This window comes from Cinclus cinclus, chromosome 3, assembly GCF_963662255.1.
Source record: "Cinclus cinclus chromosome 3, bCinCin1.1, whole genome shotgun sequence".
Taxonomy (NCBI): Eukaryota; Metazoa; Chordata; class Aves; order Passeriformes; family Cinclidae; genus Cinclus; species Cinclus cinclus.
In genome coordinates, this window is record NC_085048.1 from 883990 (window position 1) to 904980 (window position 20991).

Below are 20991 nucleotides of genomic sequence, written 5' to 3' on the forward strand. Positions count from 1 at the left end.
ATTTTGCAGCATGATGTGACAAAAGCTGATAAGCCAAGAAACACTTACAGTGTGTTGTAATTAGGAAATAATTGGCTTCTGATTATAATGGAGCAAATTACAGCATCTGTATTGTCTCACTGATCATATAAAAATGAAAATGGAATAAAAGATTTTTAAAAACACCTCTCTGTTGCCTCCATCTCCGGGTCAAAAAAAGGCAAAATCCAACATCATGTCAAAAGCAGTGTTTTCCTGGGGGTCGGCGCCCATCAGCACAGAAAGTCCAAAATTCTCAGTGACCAGGGTTCCAGCAGTCACCGCTCACCTTCTGCCCCGCGAAGGCCACCTGCACGTAGGGGTCCACCAGGTCCTTGTTCTCCCCGATGAGAGCCTTCTTGACGTTGGCCATGATGCTGGTGTTCATCCGCGGCAACCCCTCGGCGCGGTAGATCTTGATGTAGAACCGAGCCCACTGTCGCTCCGGGGGGACTCCGTCTGGGAGCAGGAGATTCCTGGAATGTCAGAGGATGGAGCTGGGAAGAGCTGCTGGGGTGGGAAGACTGAAGGTTGGATGGGATGATCTCAGAGGTCTTCCCCAACCTTTGTCATTCCGTAAAAGACCAAAGAGGAGCTGCTCCATTTTCTGAGCACTGACTCTTTCCACTTCCACTCCATTCCATGGAAATGGAATGAATTCGGATTGTGGAAGAGTTGCTTTTTCCTTATCAAGGGGAGCTCCGAGGATTATTTTGGGAATGAAATAAACTCCATCCATTGGTTTTTTTTTTTTTTTTTTTTTTTTTTTTTAAATATGTGGCTTTCTTCCTTTGCAGGAATTGATGAGTCAATGGGAATGCTGTCAACAAAATATTTCTAGGGGAATTTTAGGAATCTAGATGTCCATGTCTGGTTGAAGGTGTCCCTGCCCATGGCAGGAGGGTTGGAACAAGGTGATCTTGAAGACCTCTTCCAAAACAAACCATTCCAGGAATTTTAGGGATAAGTAGAACATCATCACTACAGTATGGAGTGAAGCCCATAGTAGTAGCCCTCCAGAAGTACTGGAGGTGGTTTCCTCAAACCCCAGCAAGTCAGGAGAGCTGTGCTGGTGGTTTCTGACTGTTAATGGCTGGACTCAATCCCAGAGGTCTTTTCCAACCTAAACCATTCCATGATTCCATGTGGGGACAGCCTGAGAGGCAGATTTGAAATTGAAGTATTCATTTAGCTGGAAAAGTTCTGGGGTTAGAACCAAGCCTTAAAGCTTCCGATTTTTGTTCCGTGACCTTTGAGATGTTCTGGGCAGTCCAAGAGCCCTGTCCACACACACAGCCTGGGAAACCTCATCCAGACGTCCCCCCTGCTCTGCCTTGGGGTTATGAGATCGCATCCCAATCCCAATCCCAATCCCACCCAGGGCCCATCAGGAGCACCAGGTATAGTCTGGGGACATCAGGCTGGTGTTGCCGTGGAGGTCAGCCACAAGTGGATGGTCTGACCACAGACGAACAACAGCTCTGTGCCAGAGACCACCTGGAATTGCACCAGGACCTCACATTCCCTCTCAGGAAAGCACCGGATCCATCCCTCTGCCGTCACGGCTCCGTGATTTCCACCAGCCCCAAATTTGGATCCTGTTATCCCATCCAAGGTAAAGAGAGGTGGGAAGCCATTCCCAATGGAGCCAGAAAGAGGCGGATCCCAGCGGATCCCTACCCTTCAATGTCGTCCTCATCCGTCTCGTTGGCCTTGTGTGGGGTCTTGATGTTGTCCCCTTTGCCCACCACAGCGATGTCACACTTGAGGTAGCCCTTGAGGCTGGCCGTGAGGTCCTCGGGGTCGGACAGGATGGCCCATTTGTGGTAGAACTGGTGCTCTGCCACCCAGGGGACAGGAGAGACCTTTGTCACAACCAGACATGGCCAACGCCTCCAGGACACTGCCTTCCATGAAGCGGGACCTGCCCTGTGTGTGAGGGATCCCAACAAACCCCTGGAAAAATCCCATTGGGAAGGGGCGTCTGCTGTTGAAGGTGGAGGAGCAATGGGATAAGCTGGAGATGTCCTCACTCCTGGAGGGATTTAAAGGCGTGTGGATGTGGCACTTGGGGACATGGGGCGGTGTTGGTGGCCTTGGCAGGGCTGAGGATGGTTGGACTCGATGATCAGCAGCTCTAATCAACACCTCTCTCTTTTCCAGGCTTGGATGAAATGGAGGATAGGATCCAGTCCTGGACCTTCCTGTCAGGGATGTTGATGTCCTGTCTGGGAATGTCACCTGGGGCTTCTCCCTTGGTGGGGCAGGGATGGATACTGGCACATCCAGGAGGGATCTCACTGACCCCTGAGAGAGCTGGATCAGGGAAGGATCCAGGTACACCTCGGAGCCCCTTCCCGAGCCTCAAGGGGCTCCAGGAGAGCTGGGATTTGGGAAAGGGCTGGAGGGCCAGGAGCCAGGGAATGGCTTCCACTAGGAAAGAGGAGCTTGGGATTTGGGATCTTGGGAAGGAATTCCTGGCTGGGAGGGTGGGGAGGGGCTGGGCTGGAATTCCCAGAGGATCCCTGGCAGTGTCCAAGGAAAGGTTGGAGCAACCTGGGATGGCAGGGTTAGAATGGGATGGGATGGAAGGTCCATAAATACCATCCCAAACCATTCCAGGATTCTGGGATCCAGGACACTCAGGATCCATCCCAAGGGATTTTTATGGAATTCAGGGATGGAAAAGGGAAGGGAGACCCTTCCTGGAGTCCCGATTTCCCAGTGAAGTCCCTGGATCCTGAAATTCCTTCCTGGAGAGGAGTCGGGATGGGTATAGATCAAATGCTAGGTTGGGAGAACTGGGAATGTGCAGCTGGATCAGGGAAGGATCCAGGGAATCCTCGGAGCCTTTTCCTCAGCCTCAAGGGACTCCAGAAGAGCTGGAACTTGGGAAAGGGCTGGAGGGCCAGGAGCCAGGGAATGGTTTCCACTGGGAAAGGGGAGCTTGGGGTGGCATCTTGGGAAGGAATTCCCGGCTGGGAGGGTGGGGAGGGGCTGGGCTGGAATTCCCAGAGCAGCTGTGGCTGCCCCTGGATCCCTGTGAGTGTCCAAGGAAAGGTTGGATGAGGCTTGGAGCAGCCTGGGACAGTGGGAAGTGTCCCTGCCCATGGCAGGGGTGGGATTAAATTATCTTTCAAGTCCAGTCACACCCAAACCGTCCAGTGACTCCACAATTCCAGGATGGGATATAGACCCTTCTCCAGAGGTGCCAAGTGCTCTTCCCTGACCTACGAGCCAGTCCAGATGACTTGTTTATATCTTGGATATTCACACAAAATTGGAAAAGCATTTTCCAAGGAAACCAGCCCCTGCCTGACTCCTTTGCTGGGAATTTTACTCCACCGAGCCCGGGAACAGTTACAAACAACATTCACATACCAGGCTGGGTATAAACAGTCCCAACATCCATCTTGAAGGATCCCACCAACGTCCCGCTCCGCAGGAGGTTTTTGGAGTGGATCACCTGGAAATCAAGAGGGGAAAACCACTTGGGAATTTTCTCAGGACCTGGGAACAACAAGGTCAATCCAGAGGTCTCCAGTGCCAGATGGGAAAGGAGCTGAGGAGTTTTCCTTGGTCTGGGGAGGTTTCTAAGGACACCGAGAGGCTTGGTGGGGTTGGCAGCTCCTGATTAGTGGAATTGCCAGGAAGTTTAAATTTGGGATGAGCAAAACAATTCAAAGAAATAAGTCTTTTCCAGCCACTACAGCAGCAAACACTAATACATAGAAATGTAAATGTGGATGTAAATGTAAATATAAATACAAAATATTTAACTGAGGGAAGAGCCTTTAGAATGCTCAGAATTTGAGGAAAATTGGGAGAAATTGTACAGCCAGTCTGTGCACCGGGATGGATATGGATGATCCTAATTAATGTGTGCTAATTGTGCAGGGAATCTGGAATTCTTGCCCATTACCTTCCTGGTTTTGGCTAGACTGAAATCCCAGCTTTGCTCTCAGCATTCCCAGTCCTGGATTCCCACAACAGCTCTGGTGCCCCTGGTAGGGGAATTTCCCTGGTAGGCTCAGGAAGGTCTTTCTTCTCCACAAAAATAAAAGAATTCCAAGGTTTGGTTCTACCTGGCTCTGGAATACCAGAGATCACCCATGAAGGGACACAGGGAATGCAGGAGCTGTGTGGAACCAGGAATGAAGGTTGGAACAGAAAAACTGACCGGGGGTCTGCAGAGGAGAATTCCTGTTGGGAATCTCACATCAAGGACCGTAAATCCATCCCAAAAATGGTTTATTTGCTTCCAAAGCCCCCCCAAAAAGGACGAGGACCAGGCCATCGGGGTCACTTACGGAGAGCTTGATAATTTTGTCGAACATGACATCGGGGGGGACGTGGAAATCGAAGACAAAATACTGGAAGGGAAAGAGGAATCGTGAGGGGTGGGATCCATCAGGATTGAGAAACCCCCCTGGAGAAGCTGGGGCTGCCTGGGGGAGCTCCTGCAGCCCGTGGCCCAGCAGGGATGCATCCATGTTATCCCAACGCTGAGCGCAGGACCGCACGGATCGCCGATCCCCCGCTGAGGGTGGGGAGCGGAAGAGCAGATTTCTCAGATAACCTGGGAATCATTGATCGCAAAATTCCGGAGGGGAAATGCTTCCTGTGTGGTTTGAGATTTCACCTTATTCCCACAGGAACTTAACCTCTTCCCCCCCCCCCAAAAAAAAAAAAACAAAAAAACAGGGATAGGAAAGAAATCACCGGATGGAGGGCAGAAGAGCCCGGAGGAGTTGGAGCAGCACCGGGGCCAGACCCACCTCGTTGTAGTACGGACAATTGGTGGATTCCTTCATGGAGGTGTATTTCTTCTCCTCCCCCACCTCCACGCACACCACGGGGTCCATGTTGAGCCCCACGAGCTGCCGAGCCTCGATGATGGTGATGCTGACCTGGGGAGAGGAATTCCCAAACTTCCACAATCTGGGAGCAGCTCCAGGCTGCCTTCACCCATCCCTCCCAAGCTCTGACCGGGCAGAATTCCCAGTGCCGTGGGGCCTGCTGGTCCCACTGGGACACAGATGAGGAGGGGCTGGCAGGGGATCCCAGGAATCCCGGTTGTTCCAGCCCCAGGGTGTGGGCGCATCACACAACGTAAAAAATCCAATGCATTTAACCAAGGGAGATCGATCCCATTGGCTTCTGCTGGAAAGCACAACAGGATCATGGATTGGAACTGGGAAGGACCTTAAAGCTCCTTCCATTCCAGTCCCTGCCAGGGGCAGCAACACATTCTGCTATCCCAGGTTGCTCCAAGGAGAAATCCTACGGAGCCCATCTCAAGGAGATCTTAATTTGGGTTTAATTTGGGCTTAATCTGGGCTCTGTGGGTTTCACATGCTGGAGACAACAAACCCAGCCCATCACTTAATCCTGAGTCTGTGGCTCCACCAGTGAAATTCCAGCTCTTGGGATGTCCTGGTTCCAAGCCCAGTGAGGTGGGACCCAAGATTTCTCCAAGGAGAAATTCCATGGAGACAATATCAAGGAGATCTTAATTTGGGTTTAATTTGGGCTTAATCTGGGCTCAATCTGGGCTCTGTAGGTTTCGCATGCTGGAGACAGCAAACCCAGCCCATTACTTAATTCTGAGTTTATGGCTCCACCAATGAAATTCCAGCTCTTGGGATGTCCTGGTTCTAAGCCCAGCGAGTTGGGACCCACCAGGAGCTCGGTCCCTGCAAACAGTGTCCCCCGATCCCGGGTTGGTGTCACCTACCTGGTAATCCATGGGCCTCCCGGCACTCGGCTCCATCCTGATGTCAGGCTTGGACCTTGGGAGAGGCAGAAGAAACCCACAGATGGAATCCATGGAATCATGGAATGGTTTGGGTAGGAAAGAACCTTAAGGATCGTCTGGAGCCTGACACCATCCCAGGATGCTACAAGCCCTGTCCAACCTGGCCTGGGGTACTTCCAGATATGGGGCAGCCACAGCTTCTCTGGGAATTCTATCCCAGTCCCTCCCAGGGAACAATTCCTTCCCAATATCCCATCCATGCCTCTGGTAGTGGGAAGCCATTCCCCGTGTCCTGTCCTCCATGTCCTTGTCCCAAGTCCCTTTCACCACGAGAGCAGGGTCACCCTCAGCGCTCCTTCAACAATGGGAGCTGGGAGTCTCCACAGAACTCTGATGATCGCTGCTGTGGGTCAGATATTCCCAAAAAAAACCCATCCCACAGGCTCCATGGGACAACGATTTTCAACGTTCCCTGTGTCAGGGGTCATGGGTTTTTGGGATGTCTCTCCTCACCTCCCGCTGGCACAATCCCAACCCTGGATCTCACCTTTTGTTGGAGACATTGGTGGTGACAGCAGTGACAGAGGCCAGGGAGATGGTGTCTGGCTCCAGGCCTGCTCCGTATCTCATGGCCTTTCTATCCAGGTCTTCTGTTTCCAGAACAGCCGGATCATCTGCGGGAAGGGGACAAAGGAATGGCTCCGGTTTTAATTTCCATCAGTGAATAATTAAAGTCTGGGAGAAGGGAAACCAATCCATCGCCTCGGCCGGGAGCACAAAAACAATGGGAAGCAGGTCGGGTCCCGGACAACCTGCTCAGAAAAGGGGTTGTGACATTGAAAAGGGATGACACAGAATTCCATCTGGGCAGAATTCCTGCAGAGGGTTTTGGGATGGAAAAATAAGGAATAATGACAACACCCCGAATTCAGGGGGTGAGAGAGCATTTAAGGAAGAGCTGGAGATCTCAGGAGCACGAGAGATGTTGTAAGAACAACCAATTCCCTGGTTTTGAAGAGAGGGGTGAAAAAATGGGAGAAATGGGGCATTCCCAATAGGAAAAACTGCTGCAGGAGCCCAGATCTCACTGGCACATCCCCATGCCTGGGTTCCTATCAGAAGAAGTTGCTGGAATGTTCCTTTCCTGAGGGAAAGGGAGTCCTTGATTCAGCCAGGAGATTGAGAATGAGCCAGAGTCACACGAGCTGGGAATTGCTGCCTCCAGCTCTTGGATCCTCGGCTTAGGATGGACCTGGAGCTGCTGGAGAGAGCCCAGAGGAGGCCCCGGAGCTGCTGCAGGGCTGGAGCCCCTCTGCTCTGGAGCCAGGCTGGGAGAGCTGGGGGTGCTCACCTGGAGAGGAGAAGGATCCAGGGAGAGCTCCGAGCCCCTGGCAGGGCCTGAAGGGGCTCCAGGAGAGCTGGAGAGGGACTGGGGACAAGGCATGGAGGGACAGGACACAGGGAATGGCTCCCACTGCCACAGGGCAGGGCTGGATGGGATACTGGGAATTAGGAATTGTTCCCTGGCAGGGTGGACAGGCCCTGGAATTCCACAGGGTGGAATTCCCAGAGCAGCTGTGGCTGCCCTTGCATCCCTGGCAGTGCCCAAGGCCAGGTTGGTCCTGATCTAACCTGAAGAGGGAGTCTGGATGGGAGGGAAGAACCCATGGAACATTGGGAATGCTGGCTTGGCCAGCAGGCAGGGGGTGCAGGAACATCCACCCATCCCTTACCCAGTGGGACGGAATGGGTCGATGGAATACTGACCAAAGGGCTGGGATCACAATCCCAGCCCAGGGAAGGTGTGGGACAGCTGGAGGTTCCTGGGAAAGGTGGGATCAGCAGCTTCCTGCCATGCAGCACTGCCCACACCCCACAGTGACCATTCCATGACCATGGATAAACCCAGCCTGTGGAGACACTTCTGTGGGAACAATGGCTCTGCATTGTTCAGCTCCTGCCTCTGCATCCTGAATGTTTTCCCATGGTTCTGCTGGAAGCTTTAACTACCAGGAGAACACCCAGGTTCTGGGAAGAGCATCTGGATTTCCACTGCCAGCATCCCAGGCAAAATTCCCTTTTCCTATCCTCAAACCTGGCTGGAAAACAGGAATTATTCCCAGAACTACGATCCAAACCAAGACTTTCCCCCACCTGTAAACACACATTCCTGCTTTTCTTTGCTGTGGAAAACTGATCCTCGGCTCTGAATGGAAACAGCAATGAATTTTCAATCGCCGCCCTCTCCTGCCTTTCCAGAGGTATCCAATTCCAGCCCCACGCCCGTGCAGAGCCCAGGGAACAGGCAGCCCTTCCTCTCCCACTGCAGCAGTTCCAGGAATCCACCAGCATTCCATGACCGTACCTTGTTTCCGGTGCTCGTCCTTGGATGGGCGTGTCTTTCCAAGCTTCATGGCTGAGAAAACTCCTTTTCCAGCTCTGGATGAAGAGAGGGAGAACGAAAATTTCCCATTAATTGCTGTATCTTAGTGTTTTCTAGGACGTGGGAGGTGGGAACAGGAGATTGTTTTCCAAAAGGGAAAGACGGAATGTCAGCTGAAGAACAGAGCAGGAAATATTCCAGAGGCAGAGCCAGGATAGCGGTGCAATTCCCACTGCTATCCCATTTCCCATTCCAGACAAATTTTTATCTGTGAATTTTTATCCCAGGATAAAAATGTATCCTGGGAATCCCAGGATACATCCCCAGAAGTTTTTGTCTGGGAACGCGATATGGGAATATCCCGTTTCCAGATAAAAATCTGGATCCCATTTTTTATCTGGGAATACCTCATTTTGGGATTACTCTGCCTCCCCACAAGCAGAGTCCCTGCTGGGAGTCCTGGTTGTATTCCCACTCCTCATCTCTCCCGACCAGTTAATGGAATTTCTTTCCAAGACACTAGAAAATGAAACGACTAAAAAAGAAACAACCCCAAAAAATTCAGACACCCCAAAAATTCAGACACCAGTGAAAAGGGAATGTTTTTAACGGGAGAATTCCTATCACTGGAAGTGGAGGAACTTCTGCTGGAGATGTTCTTGGAAGTTACAGGGCACCTCAGCTCCAGCCAGGATCACACCTCACCTGCAGGCTGGACCTTTCCTCACCTCCAAACTGGACTCCACCTCCAAGATGAACCTCAGCTCCAAACTGGGACCTCAGTTCCAAACTGGGACCTCAGTTCCAAACTGGGACCTTTCTTCACCTCCTGCCAAGACCTCACCTCCAGCCTGGACCTCACCTCACCTCACCTCACCTCACCTCCAGCCCTAACCTCACCTCACCTGCCTGGACTTCACCTCCAGCCCGGATCTTGGCTCCAAGATGATCCTTGCCTCCAGCCTGGAACTCACCTCCAAATGAGACCTCAACTCCTGTCTCGACCCCTTCTCCAAACTGGGACATCCCCCACCTCCAAACTGGGACCCCACCTCCAAACTGGACATTTCCTCACCTCCGAACTGGACCCAGACCTCACATCCAGGCTGGAGCTTTCCTTGTCTTCAGTCTGGACTTCACCTCCAAGATGAACCTTACCTCTAGCTGGGAACTCACCTCACCTCTAGCCTTGACACCTCCTCCACGCTGGACCTCACCTCCAAACTGGGATCCACTTCCAGCCAGGACAAAAAGTCACCTCCAATCCAGGCTTTTCCTCACCTCCAATCCAAATCTAATCTCCAGCCAGGATCTAACCTGGCCATCTAACCTGGATCTAACAACCCCCAGCCTGGATCTAACAACCCCCAGCCCAGACCTCACCTGCACCTGGTTGCCAGGCCAGGGGATCCAGAACTCCTGGATTCTGCAGGGTTGGGATATGATGCCCATAAGGAACCTCTGGGATTTCCCACTCCCACCTCTGGAAGTTTTACCCTCGGGAATTTTTTCCCAAGGCCAAAGAAACCCTGGAATTGTGGCCAGCCTGGTTTGTCCTGGTTGGAAATCACCCCCAGCAGTCTGCAGGCCACAGAGAGAGCTGGAGCAAGCGGGAAGAAAATTGAGGAGAATTGGAAAATAACTTATCTGAGAGAGGGGAATCCAATCGGGATAAGATCCAGGAACTATTTAAACCTGGGACTAAAGCCACACTCTAGGAGCTGTGGTTTATTCCCAGGATGCTCCGTGATGGTGCAGTTTTTCCATGGATCGGAGGAGAAAAGGTAAAGATAAAGATTCTGTGTCTGGGATCCCACCAGGAAATACCCAGCCCTTTGGAGCTGTTTTCGAATTTATTTACTGAATGAGAAAATGTTGGAATCATAGCTCAGTCTCTGGAATTCTGCTCCCAGACTGCTCTCTGCCATGGAGATTCCTCCATGGAGTTCCATCCCATTCCTCCTCTGGTTGGTTGGATTGCATTCCTTTCTTTTCCACAAAATTCTTAAAAATTGAGAGGAAAAAAAAAAATCCCTCCAGTCCCAGAGCTGCCATTTATTTGTGGATGCTCAGGGATAAAATCTATGTCCCAGGAATTTATGAGGCACCTGAGGGGTGATGGAGGAAGAGAAAAAAAAGGAAAGGTAAAAGGGGGAAAGAAGGGAGGAAGAGGGGGAAAAAAAAGGGAAAAAGAAGAGGGGAGAAAGGGTTGAAAGAAAAAAGGTGAAAAAAAGAAAAATTGGGAAAAGCAACAAAAAAGAAAAAAAGGGGGAAAGGGGAAATAAAGAAAAGAGGGGAAAAGTAAAATTGGCAAAAAGGTGGAAGCAGTAAAGAGGAAACAGAAAAGAAAGAAAGAAAATGAAAAAATAGAAGGGGAAAAAAGGGAAGAAAAGAAACAGGGAAAATATGGGGAAGGGAATTCTGAAGGAGAAATGGGGAGAGAAGAATGGAGGGGAAAAAACGGGGGGGAAATGGGAGTAGAGGAATGAGGCGGGGAATAGAAAAGAAACAGGAAAAAAACACAGGGGAAAAAATAGGAAAAAACCCTAGGAGGAATTATCAGGGGGCAAAAAGGAAAATAAAACACTGGGAAAAAAAATGTAGAAGGAAAATAAAATGGGAGGGGGTGGGGAAACCCGAGGGAAGAACAGGGGGAAAGTAGAAAAAAAATATAAAGGAAGAATATTCAGAAAAAATTGGGAAAGAAACCCCAGGAAAAATCAATAGGGGAAAAAAAAGGGGGGGGGGGGGGGGGGGGAATAGAGGAAAGAAAAAACATGGGGAAAGAAAAATGTTGGGATAAAAAAAATGATAAAGCAGAGGGAAGAAAAACTCCAAACAGACAGGAAAAAGCACCAGGAAATCTAAGGGGAGGAAAAAAGGGAGGAAAAAAACCAGGAAAAATAGAGGGAAAAATGAATAATATAAAAAAAAGACCAAGAAATAAATTCTGAAGCAGTGGATTTTGGTGGATTTTGGCAGATTTTGGCAGCACTCAGCAGGTGGTGGGAAGAAGGGAAGGAGCAGGGTGAGGATGAAGATGGAGCCATCCCAAAAGTTCTGGAGCAGCTTCCCAGCGGCTCATCCCAATCCCCCAATCCCTTCCCAATCCCCACCTGTCCCTTTCCCAAGCTGGGCGAGCTCTGCCCAACCCCAAACACCTCCCCCTTCCCATATCCAGCTTCTACCTTCGCCCGGCCCGGCAGGAGAAGGTTCTGGAAGAGCTGAGGTGGGAATGGCGGAGCCTCTACGGTGGGACATCCATCCCAGTGCCAGAGGGGACGGAGCAGGGATGGGGGATCCCTCCAAGTCTTCTCCAGGGGCTTTGTGGGATCTTGCCGATCCCTTCCGCTGCTCCCGCTGCGCTCCCGGTGGGAAGCCGGGGCTGGCGGAGAGCTGACACCGTCTCCACATGAATATTCCATGAGGATTCTGCGGAACCTGAGCCCTCCTAGGCCAACGGCTGTCGTTCTCCCGCTTTTCCCAAAGAACCGAGGCTCCGGAGGAGCCACTGAGGCTCCATCACATCCCACCCGGGTTCCGGCAAATTTTGGGTGCAGGATGGGACATCCTGATGCCGATCCCATGTTGGGATGGACTTCCAGCAAAGTTTAAATCTGTATTAAACACCAGAGACTCCACCCAGCCTGTGGAAGTGCTCTTCCCATGGATTTCCTGGGGTTGAGCATGGATCATCTCCAGTTCCACAAACCCTCCTGCTGCTTCTCTTGGCTTTGTCCTTTAAGATTTTGCCCGTGGGGATCTCCAGAATCCACAGGGATTCTGGAGCCACAGCAGGGAGCTGGGAGCAGCCTCTCTCCTGGCCAGCTTCCAGTTAAAGATCCTGTTACTGGTGAATTATCCATGGATAAAAGGACATTTTAATCACTGCCTTTTACTGGGAGCAGAATTCCCATGGCTCATTTCCTTGCAGGAATTCTTCCAGTTCTTCCAGGGGCCAGATCCCACTGCCGGGTTCATCCTACACCCACCACCCCGGGGAAGATCCCAACCCTCAATCCCTTTGTGCCTCTTCCCAGAGGAAGGACCAGAGCTGGGAGATCTCTTCCCGCTTTTCCTGGCCCCGCCTTCTCCTTGAGGAGATTTTCCTCCTTCTCCACCTCATCCCTGCCTCCTGCTTCACCCCATTATTTGAGAGGATCCATCCATGGGATGTGCCATGAATTGATCCTTAAACCTTAAAACAAGGAATAGAAGCCAGGAGAGACCTCTCGGATGGGGAAGTCCCCGCGGGTGATTCCAGGATCATTCCCTGGAGCTGAGTTTAAATTTAAGCTGAGCTTCTCCAGCAGAGCTGAAGGATCTGGCTCTTGGGGCAGCAGCCTGGTCTGGTATCCATGAAAAGAGTTGGGAATAACAGGAAGGCAGGAAGTGAAGAAACCTGGCAGCCTAGCATGAGCACAGGAGGAGCTGTTGGATCATGGAATTCCCGAGTGGAAAGGGACCCACCAGGATCATTGATCCAACTCTTGTCCTGGATGCCCCAGCAGTCCCACCCTGTCCCTGTCCAAGTGCCCCTGGAGCTCTGGTGGCCTTGGGAATGTCACCATTCCCTGGGGACCCCAACCAGACCTGGGGGAAGAACCTTTTCCTAATATCCAAGGAAAAGCTGGATCTGAGTCGTGTCTGCACCCAGACTTCTCCTGCCTTGTCCGTGTCAAGACTGGAAACTCCCTCCATCCAATCCGTATGGATCCAGGCTTCCCTCAAGACCTCTCAGTTCCCTTCAGGTGCTTCCAGACTCCAAATATTTTTTCTGGACAAATATTCCTTGTTTTTTAGGATAAATATTTCCTACAGGCTCTAAAACCCAACACATCCAAGAGAGCCAAGTTTTTCCAGGGTGGACAGGTCTGGCTTTAGAGGAAGGGAAAGCACAGCAACCAGATCAGCTGGGAAAAGTGGGAACGAAGAAGAGGAAGTGGAGCAGGGAGAGCAAACCTACTTGTGCTCCTTGGTCTTCTCCTTGCCTTTGCTGGAGCCCGTGGTGGAATATCAAGGGAATAAAAGGCAAACCAACTTTCAGTGCACTGAGGAATCAGGGAATCATGGAATGCTTTGGGTGGGAAGGGACCTTTAAGATCCCTAATCCCACCCCTGCCACGGCAGGGACACCTCCCACTATCCCAGTGTCCAACCTGGCCTTGGGCACTGCCAGGGATCCAGGGGCAGCCGCAGCTGCTCTGGGAATTCCACCCCAGCCCTTCCCCATCCTCCCAGCCAGGAATTCCTTCCCAAGATCCTGTCCAAACCTCCTTTCTCTCAGCTTAAAATTTAGGTGGGAAGCATCCCTGCAGGGCTTAGGATACCCCAACTCCCAACACTGGAGCTGGAAGTGAGGGACATTCCCTGGATTTGTGTTTTGGGCCCGTTAGTGCAGCACCACTGTGTGGGACATGCAGGATTCCCGGATTCCATTCCCGGGTTTGGGAAGCTCCTAGGCAAGGGACGAGGCTTCTCCTTTCTGGAGAAAGGAATGGTTTTCCTTATCCCAACGCAGAGATGCATCCACATCCCCCCTCCAGAGAGGCCTGTGCTGCAGGGAATGGGCTGGATCTGGAATTCCTCAGCCCTGCCCTTACTCCGTATAGGAAACACTGATCCTTTCCTTCCCTTTTCTCTCTGAGATCCTGCTCTGCTCCCTGGCTTCTGTTTTGCTTCTCTCACACATTTCTCTCTGCAGGTCCTGCCTCCCTGTTTTCCTCCCCGGGTCCTTCTTCCCTGTTTTCCTCCCGTTTTTTCCTGTTTTCCTCCTGTTTTCCTGTGTCTTTTTCCCCCCTCCTATTCCCTGTTTTCCACTCAGATCCTGCTTCTCTCCGTTTTCCCCCATATTTTCCTCCCTGGACTTGCCTCCCTATTTTCCTCTCTCTTTTCCACCCCAGTCCTGCTTCCCTCTTTTCGTTCCTGTTTTCCTCTGTATTTTCCTCACGGGTCCTGCTTCCCTGTTTCCCTCCCTCTCCCGCATTAATCGCCCTCATTGTCCTGCAGCAATTAGGGAGGAGAAAGCAATTAAGCAACTAGGGAAGTAATTAAGGAGGCTGGAGTTAATTACAGCGGCTCCTCCGCCGGGCTGGGGACGAGGGACTGATTTCAGAGCCTGAAATTCCAGTTCCTTGTGTCCAAGCTGCTGGAAAACCACCCGGGAAAAAATTAAATACTGAAGTGTTGCTGGATGGGTTTTGGGAGAATTCCAAAGGAGCTGCAGCGCAAAATTGCACACGGGTGGGAAATTGGGAAGAGCAGCACGGGCAGGGATCAGCCTGCTCTGATCCAGGTATTCCTGCTTTCTCCTTTCTCCCGAATCCTGCTGTGGGAGCAGAGTGGGAAAAATTGGAAAAAATTTCCAAAAAACTGGAAAAAAATTCCTGCCATCTGAGCTGCTCCTAGGAGCACCAAACCCCAGCTCGGCACTGGAAAAGCTGCCAGGAGAGGAATTAAATCATTCCATGCCTCCTCCTGGAGTTCAGGGAGCTGGTCCAGGTCCTGCTGGACGCACCGGAGATGGACAGCCCGGGATTCAAAGCAGGATCCCTGTGGGATCACATCCCTCTGATCTCGCTGGGTGGGATCTTTCCCTCCCATAGCCCCGCTGGAAATCTCCTTCCCTTCCTGATCCAAACTGTACTGAGTGGGCAGAGGGGCTGGGAATGCTCCCTGGAGTCAGGATGGGATCCATCCCTGGGTGGGCAGAGGGTTGGGAATGTCCCATCCCTGGATGGGCAAATGGTGCAAATGTTCCATTTCTGGGTGGGCAGAGGGTCTGGGATACCCCATCCCTGAGTGGGAGGAGGTGCTGGGACGATCCATCCCTGGGAAGTGCAGATCCTGTGTCCTTTCCCTCTTCCAGGAGGGAAAACATGGCCTGGATGAGGGATGAAGGAATGGAGTGCATTCCAAGAGTTTTTCCTCAGTTTCCCTCCTACTACTTCAAGTGTTTCCTGCATCTCTTCCCTCTCCTGATTCCTGCATCCACTCCATTCCTGGTGCTCGGATCAGGGTGTCCAGGTGGGCAAACTGCACTTCCTGAGGGATCCAGGATCCTTTTCCAAGGGCCTGGTGGAGCAACCAATGCCAAATTCCTCTTTCTCCCTCCTTCCTTTTTCCCTGGGCCCTTCCAGTCCAACTCTCACTGCCAAAGATGACCACGGACAATCCCAGCCTGGGCTTGGAGGACCTGGAATGGGCACAGCTGGAAAAAAATTCCTGTTTTATCCCTAAAACAATTTGGTTTGGAGCACTTTCCCTGGGAAAATGGCCTCACGCTCCTGCCCTGCTGCTGTTCCCAGAGGATTCTGCTGCCAGGGGCTGGAGCCCAGAGCTGGAGGGTGACCTTGGGAATCAGGGATCAGGGAATCGGGATACCTGAATGGCAACGCCAGGTGCTTTTTCTCTTTCCCTTTGGCCTTGGCTCTGCAATCCAAAGGAGCGATTCCATGAGTTGTGATCCAGGGATGGACTCTCACCCTCCACCTTCTCCACCCCAAACTCATCCACATGCACGGAGCAATCCAACAAAGGCAATCCGGGAGTGTCCCACAGGGAGAGCTCCCTGTGCCGGGGGCTTCCCAAGGATCCCAGGGAATGGGGAACAGAGGTGGGACAGCACTGGTGGGACTGGAATGACGGAAGGATGGATCCGTGGAGGGAGGGAGGGATGGATGGATGGATGGATGGATGGATGGATGGATGGATGGATGGAGAAACAGATCCATGGATGGATGGATGGATGGATGATGGATGGATGGATGGATGGGTGGATGGATGGATCCATGAATGGATGGAGGGAGGGATGGATGGATGGACAGATGGATGGATGGATGGATCCATGGAAGGAGGGATCCATGGATGGATCCATGGAGGGATCCATGGACAGATGGATCCATGGATGGAGGAATGGAGGGATGGATAGAGGGGTGGATGGAAGTAAGGACGGATCCATGGACTGCTTGGAATACAGACAAACATGACTCTGGGATCCCCTTCTGGAAGGAGATTTGTCCTTGCTAGGACTAGGCAGGACAGAAGGAATCCCAGGGGTGGGTGTTCCCAGAAAAGGCCCTTTCCCTGAATCCAAACCCCATGCAGGGACTGCTCCCATCCATGCACACACAATTCCCAAAGGGAAGCAGGGACACCACGTCCTGTACCTGGGATCTTCCGGGTCTTCGCTGTTGGGAGGAGACGGAACCAGGAGGAGGAACACGAGGAATTAACGAACATTCCCAATGGGATACAGCAGCCCCAAGCCCACAGGGGGAGCAGGACAGAGTTTGGGGCTGATCCTCAAATCCCAGGAATGGTTTGGGTGGGAGGGACCCTAAGGATCATCCCATTCCAACCCCAGCACCTTCTGCTATCCCAGGGTGCTCCAGCCTGGCCTTGGACATTCCCGGGGATCCAGGGGCAGCCACATCTTCCCTCGGAATTCCAGCCCAGCCCCCTCCCACCCTCCCAGCCAGAAATTCCTTCGAAATATCCCATCCATCCCTGCCCTCTGGCAGTGGGAAGCCATTCCCTGTGTCCTGGCAATGCAAATCCTGTTATCACCGTGTGGGATATGGTGCAGAGGGAGCACAGGATGAGGTTGTCCTGTATCCCAAATCCTGCCTTTATGCTGGGATCAGCACCTCTCAGTAGGATGTGGGTGCCTGATATGGGCTGGGATGGGAGCAATCCCCCAAAACTCTCAAAATCCCAGATTCCTCCCCCCAAAAAATCTGGAATCCCTCCCACCAGGACATTTTTGGTACCTTGCCACTGCCTTGTATCCATCATTAAACTTAATCCTGGATGAGGAATGGGAGAGAAAGAGAGGGCAAAAAAAAAACGTTCAAATCCCGATGTCAGAATTCCTGAGGGAGCAGGGACACCCCTTCCCAGGAGGATGGGGCTGCGTCCAAGCTCGGGGTGCTCCAGGGAGTGAATTCCAGGTGTGCATCCAGCCCAGGGTGTTCCACTCCCCCTATTCCCAGGAAAAACCCAGCTGGAGGCTGGATCTGCACTTCCAGCAGCAGGAACAGGAGCTGACTCCAGCACTTCCAGCATTATCCATCACTCCTGCTCCATCTGGGAATCTCCTCTACCAGGACTGGCTGGGGGCAATTCACAATCCCACAATCCAGGAAAAATCACCAGGTTCTGGGAGCTCTGCCCTGGGACTCACAGCAGAACCTGCTCCCTTGGTTTGAGCTTTTTCCTGATTTTCAGGATCCTTGGGATGCATTTTTTTTCCCCAAGGAATTTAATGGCACATTAAATTATTAATGTAATTTAATTTAATGGAGGGGTTGGGAAAAAAAAAAAAAAAGGAAAAACTTTGGGATTTTTTTCCCAGGATGGAAAGGATCCCAAACTTCCTGTTCATCCTGGTGGTGGCACTGTGACATCCCAATGATCCGTGCCCACATGCCACATGAATTTGGGAATTTTGGACTCTTCTTATCTATTTGAACATGGATGAATTACCCACTATCCTAAATTCCAGCCATTCCCAGCACTGATCCATGTCCCCAAGTGCCCACATCCATACGGGAATGGGAATGCCCTGGGCATTGCGGGGATTTGCATCCCAAGTTCTGCCATTCCTGGCACAGATCCCAAGTTTGGAGCAGGTGCCAGAGGGATAATTAGCGACAGGCAGTCGGACAAGGCTCGGATCCGCCGGGACACGGAAGAAAAGCTTCCATCAATAATTCACCGGGAGCAGATTCCTTTCGGCTCCGAGCTCTGTCCTCGCCATGAATATTTCAGGGACAGCCCCTATCGGATGGTGCTTCCCAGGATCTTGGTTTCCAGGGGGCTGGGAGCATGGACTCAGCCAGGTTTTGACAGTTCCTGAACTGATTCTGGACTTTTCCAGGGAATATAAGGGTGAGTCTGCATCGGTGAATAAATTGTGGGATTGTAGAATCCCGGAATGGTTTGGGTGGGAAAGGGCTTTAAAGCTCATCCCATTCCATGGGCAGGGACAACTCCCACTCTCCCAGGTTGCTCCAGTCTGGCATTGGACACTCCCAGGAATCCAGGGGCAGCCACAAATTACCTGGGAATTCCATCCCAGCCCTCCCCACCCTCACAGGGAAGAATTCCTTCCCAATATCAAATTTTTCCCACTCTTTTCTGTTTTCCTCATTGGAACACAAGCCCAGCTTTTCAAAGGATCCTGTCCCGGTTCCAATGTCCTCCCATCTCCTGGGATTTTTTTTTTATCCAGGTTGGAATTTTTAGCTTTTTTTTCCCCCATTTTGGATCCTTTCCTGATTTTTTTTTTTCATGGAAGCTTCCGGTTAAAGTTCCCAATGGATGAAGGAGCCAAAGCCATTCCAGGGACCTGGCACATGGGAAGGTTCCACCTTCCATTCCTGGCTCCTTCATCCCTGGATTCTGTGTGGGATGAGCAGATTCTGAACTTGGGATCGCCAGGGAAACACAGAAATGGAATTTAACAGATCTGAGCCTTGATGTGTATTCCTGGATTCAAGGAATTTTCTTTGGAAAGCTGAACTTTGGAAGCTGGGGGGGGGGGGGGGCTGGATTTGTTGTGAGAATTTACCTGGAATGTTGATCTTCTTCTGCTTCGTCTCCAAGGCTTGGGAATTTACGGGGAGAGAGGAAAAATTCCAGCTGTGATGTGAGGATAAAGGGCTCCTCCAGTGTTTTATAAACCAGGAAAAACTTGGGAACACTCTGGCACAGCAAAGCACTCCATGCATGGCTGGAATCCCAGTATCCTCCCAGGCCACTTCCCGTTATGTCCACAGGATCCAGGTTTGTCCCAGACTGGATTTTGGGGGATATTTGGCCATATCCCACCTTTTCCAAGTGGTTCCCTCCTGCCTGACCTTCTTTTCCCATTCCTTCCTTTTCTTTGGGATGGATTTGCTCGAATCCCAAAGTAAAAGTGGGAATGGGCGGGTGCTGTGCCCTGTGCCAGGATTCCTGGAAGGAGGAAAGGGGAATTCCCAGCCCTTGGAAAGCCCCTCATACCCCTTGGAAAGCTGCAGGATTGCTTCGTGGGGGGTCCTGTTTACACAGAAATTCCCCAAATTTGGGAAATCCCCAAGCAGAGGCGTCCACATGGATCTGCAGACATGGGAGGGTCGCGCATTCCCAGAGAAATCCTGGAAAAGGAGGAAATGAAGGCGAAGTATTCCCTGTGTCAGACCAAGGGATCAGCCTGGATGCAGCAGCGACCAAGGAAGACGCCCAGAAAAAGATGGATTTGTTTCCCCTGGAATCGGCAGCTCCACAGCACAATTCCCAAAATCCTTCATGTGCGTGCTCTGCTCCATGGGAATGTGACGAGGCTGTCCTGGATCTGCCAGAGAGGGATCTTGCTCTGCTTCCAGAGCTGCCAAAGTCCGGGATCTCCAGGCTCAATCCTCTCCGGGATATCTGTGCCCGAATCCCAGGGGATTCTCCAGGTGGGAAAGGGTCTCCGAGCTGGGGGTGGGTGGGAGAAAGGCAGAACAGGGAAGGGAATGCCTGGGATTGTGGGATTAGTCATTGGAGAAAATGGAAATGAAACCGGGTCCCTTTGTCCAGGAACAGATTTTGGGTAAGGGATGGAATGCCTGGAAAAGGGAAGGCGGGGAAGGTTTAAACTGCAAAAGGCTGGATTTAGATGGGATTTTGGGATGGAATTCTTCCCTGGGAGGGTGGGGAAGGGGTGGGACAGAATTCCCAGAGCAGCTGTGGCTGCCCCTGGATCTCTGGGAGTGTCCAAGGCCAGGCTGGACATTGGGGCTGGGAGAAACCTGGGATAGTGGGAGGTGTCGGGATTGGAAAGGGATGAGCTCTAAGGTCCCCTCCCAGCCAGAACATTCCATGGTTTCACAATTCCACCTCCGGGGCTGTGGACTGGCCTGGTCCATGATCCCTGAGGCTGCTCCTGTGACATTCCAGGGACAGGGAGTTCCCTGCCTTGTTCATCCCACTTTTCTGTGTGTATCCCACTCCCTTCTTCCTTCCCATCCCTGCCCCCTGCCCACAAACCTTCCATCCATGTGGAAAACGGGGAATCCAGAGGGATCCCTGGGCTGGAGGAAGGGATGCTCGGGAGCTGAGCAGGGAATGGGATTAGGAATGAGGAAGGAAGAGACAGAGTCCAAAAGGAGCCATCCCCATCCCACCGAATTTCCAGTCAGAAATGCAGCTCTGGAAAAACCAGAATTCCTACTTCCATTTTTCCAATCCAAATTGTTCCCAGACCTGGGATCTGTAAGTGGTGGAGAAGAAAAGGTCTCCCAAAGGAGCTGGGACATTTTTGTTCCTGAAGGAATTTTAACCAAAGCCCTTCCCTGGATTCCAAAGGATGGTTCATGTCCAAGCGCCTTTGGATCCTTCCCAAAAGCTGGAATATGGAACTTCTCACCTTCCTTTTCTTTCATTCCCACTTTTTTTTTTTTTTTTTTTTTTTTTTTTTTTTTTTTTTTTTTTTTTGATTCCTGGTAAATTCCAGCCTGTGTGTGCTTACAGCCTGAGCCGGGCATTCCTTGGAGCAAAATCCTCCAGGAATTCTCAGTGAAAACAGGAATAAAACCCCATGAACAACCCCAGAGTGCTGAGACCTGGGAATTGTTTGGGATGGGGGATAAACCTTTCCCATCCCAGGGAATTTCCTGTATTTCCAGTATTCCCTGCATCATCCCCTTCCATGACTCTATTCCTGTTATCCCTAAAAACCTCATTTAAGTGGCTTTGCTTTGGGAATCTTCCTCTCTCAAATTTATCTCCACATCCTCCCTCATCCCTGACTTCCATAAGAAAGGGCTGGGGGAATTCCTGCCCCTCCCAGCCTGAAGTGATCCAG

At 51.6% G+C, this 20991-nt stretch overlaps 1 protein-coding gene across 3 annotated transcripts in view; it reads right to left on the reverse strand.

Moving 5' to 3' along the window:
• The window catches only part of OTOF (otoferlin), an 82411-nt gene that overhangs the window by 36062 nt on the left and 25358 nt on the right, over window positions 1-20991 (reverse strand). For 2 of the 3 annotated variants that reach the window (XM_062488362.1, XM_062488360.1), the window contains exons 6-13: window positions 8142-8215; window positions 6324-6450; window positions 5756-5810; window positions 4797-4928; window positions 4329-4391; window positions 3400-3484; window positions 1699-1858; window positions 308-494 (exon numbers count right to left, since the gene is read on the reverse strand). In XM_062488362.1, coding sequence (XP_062344346.1) covers window positions 308-494; window positions 1699-1858; window positions 3400-3484; window positions 4329-4391; window positions 4797-4928; window positions 5756-5810; window positions 6324-6450; window positions 8142-8215 — 883 coding nt within the window. Of the gene's footprint in view, window positions 1-307; window positions 495-1698; window positions 1859-3399; window positions 3485-4328; window positions 4392-4796; window positions 4929-5755; window positions 5811-6323; window positions 6451-8141; window positions 8216-13125; window positions 13156-20991 lie in introns of all 3 variants that reach the window. The other variant, XM_062488361.1, reaches the window with a different exon arrangement.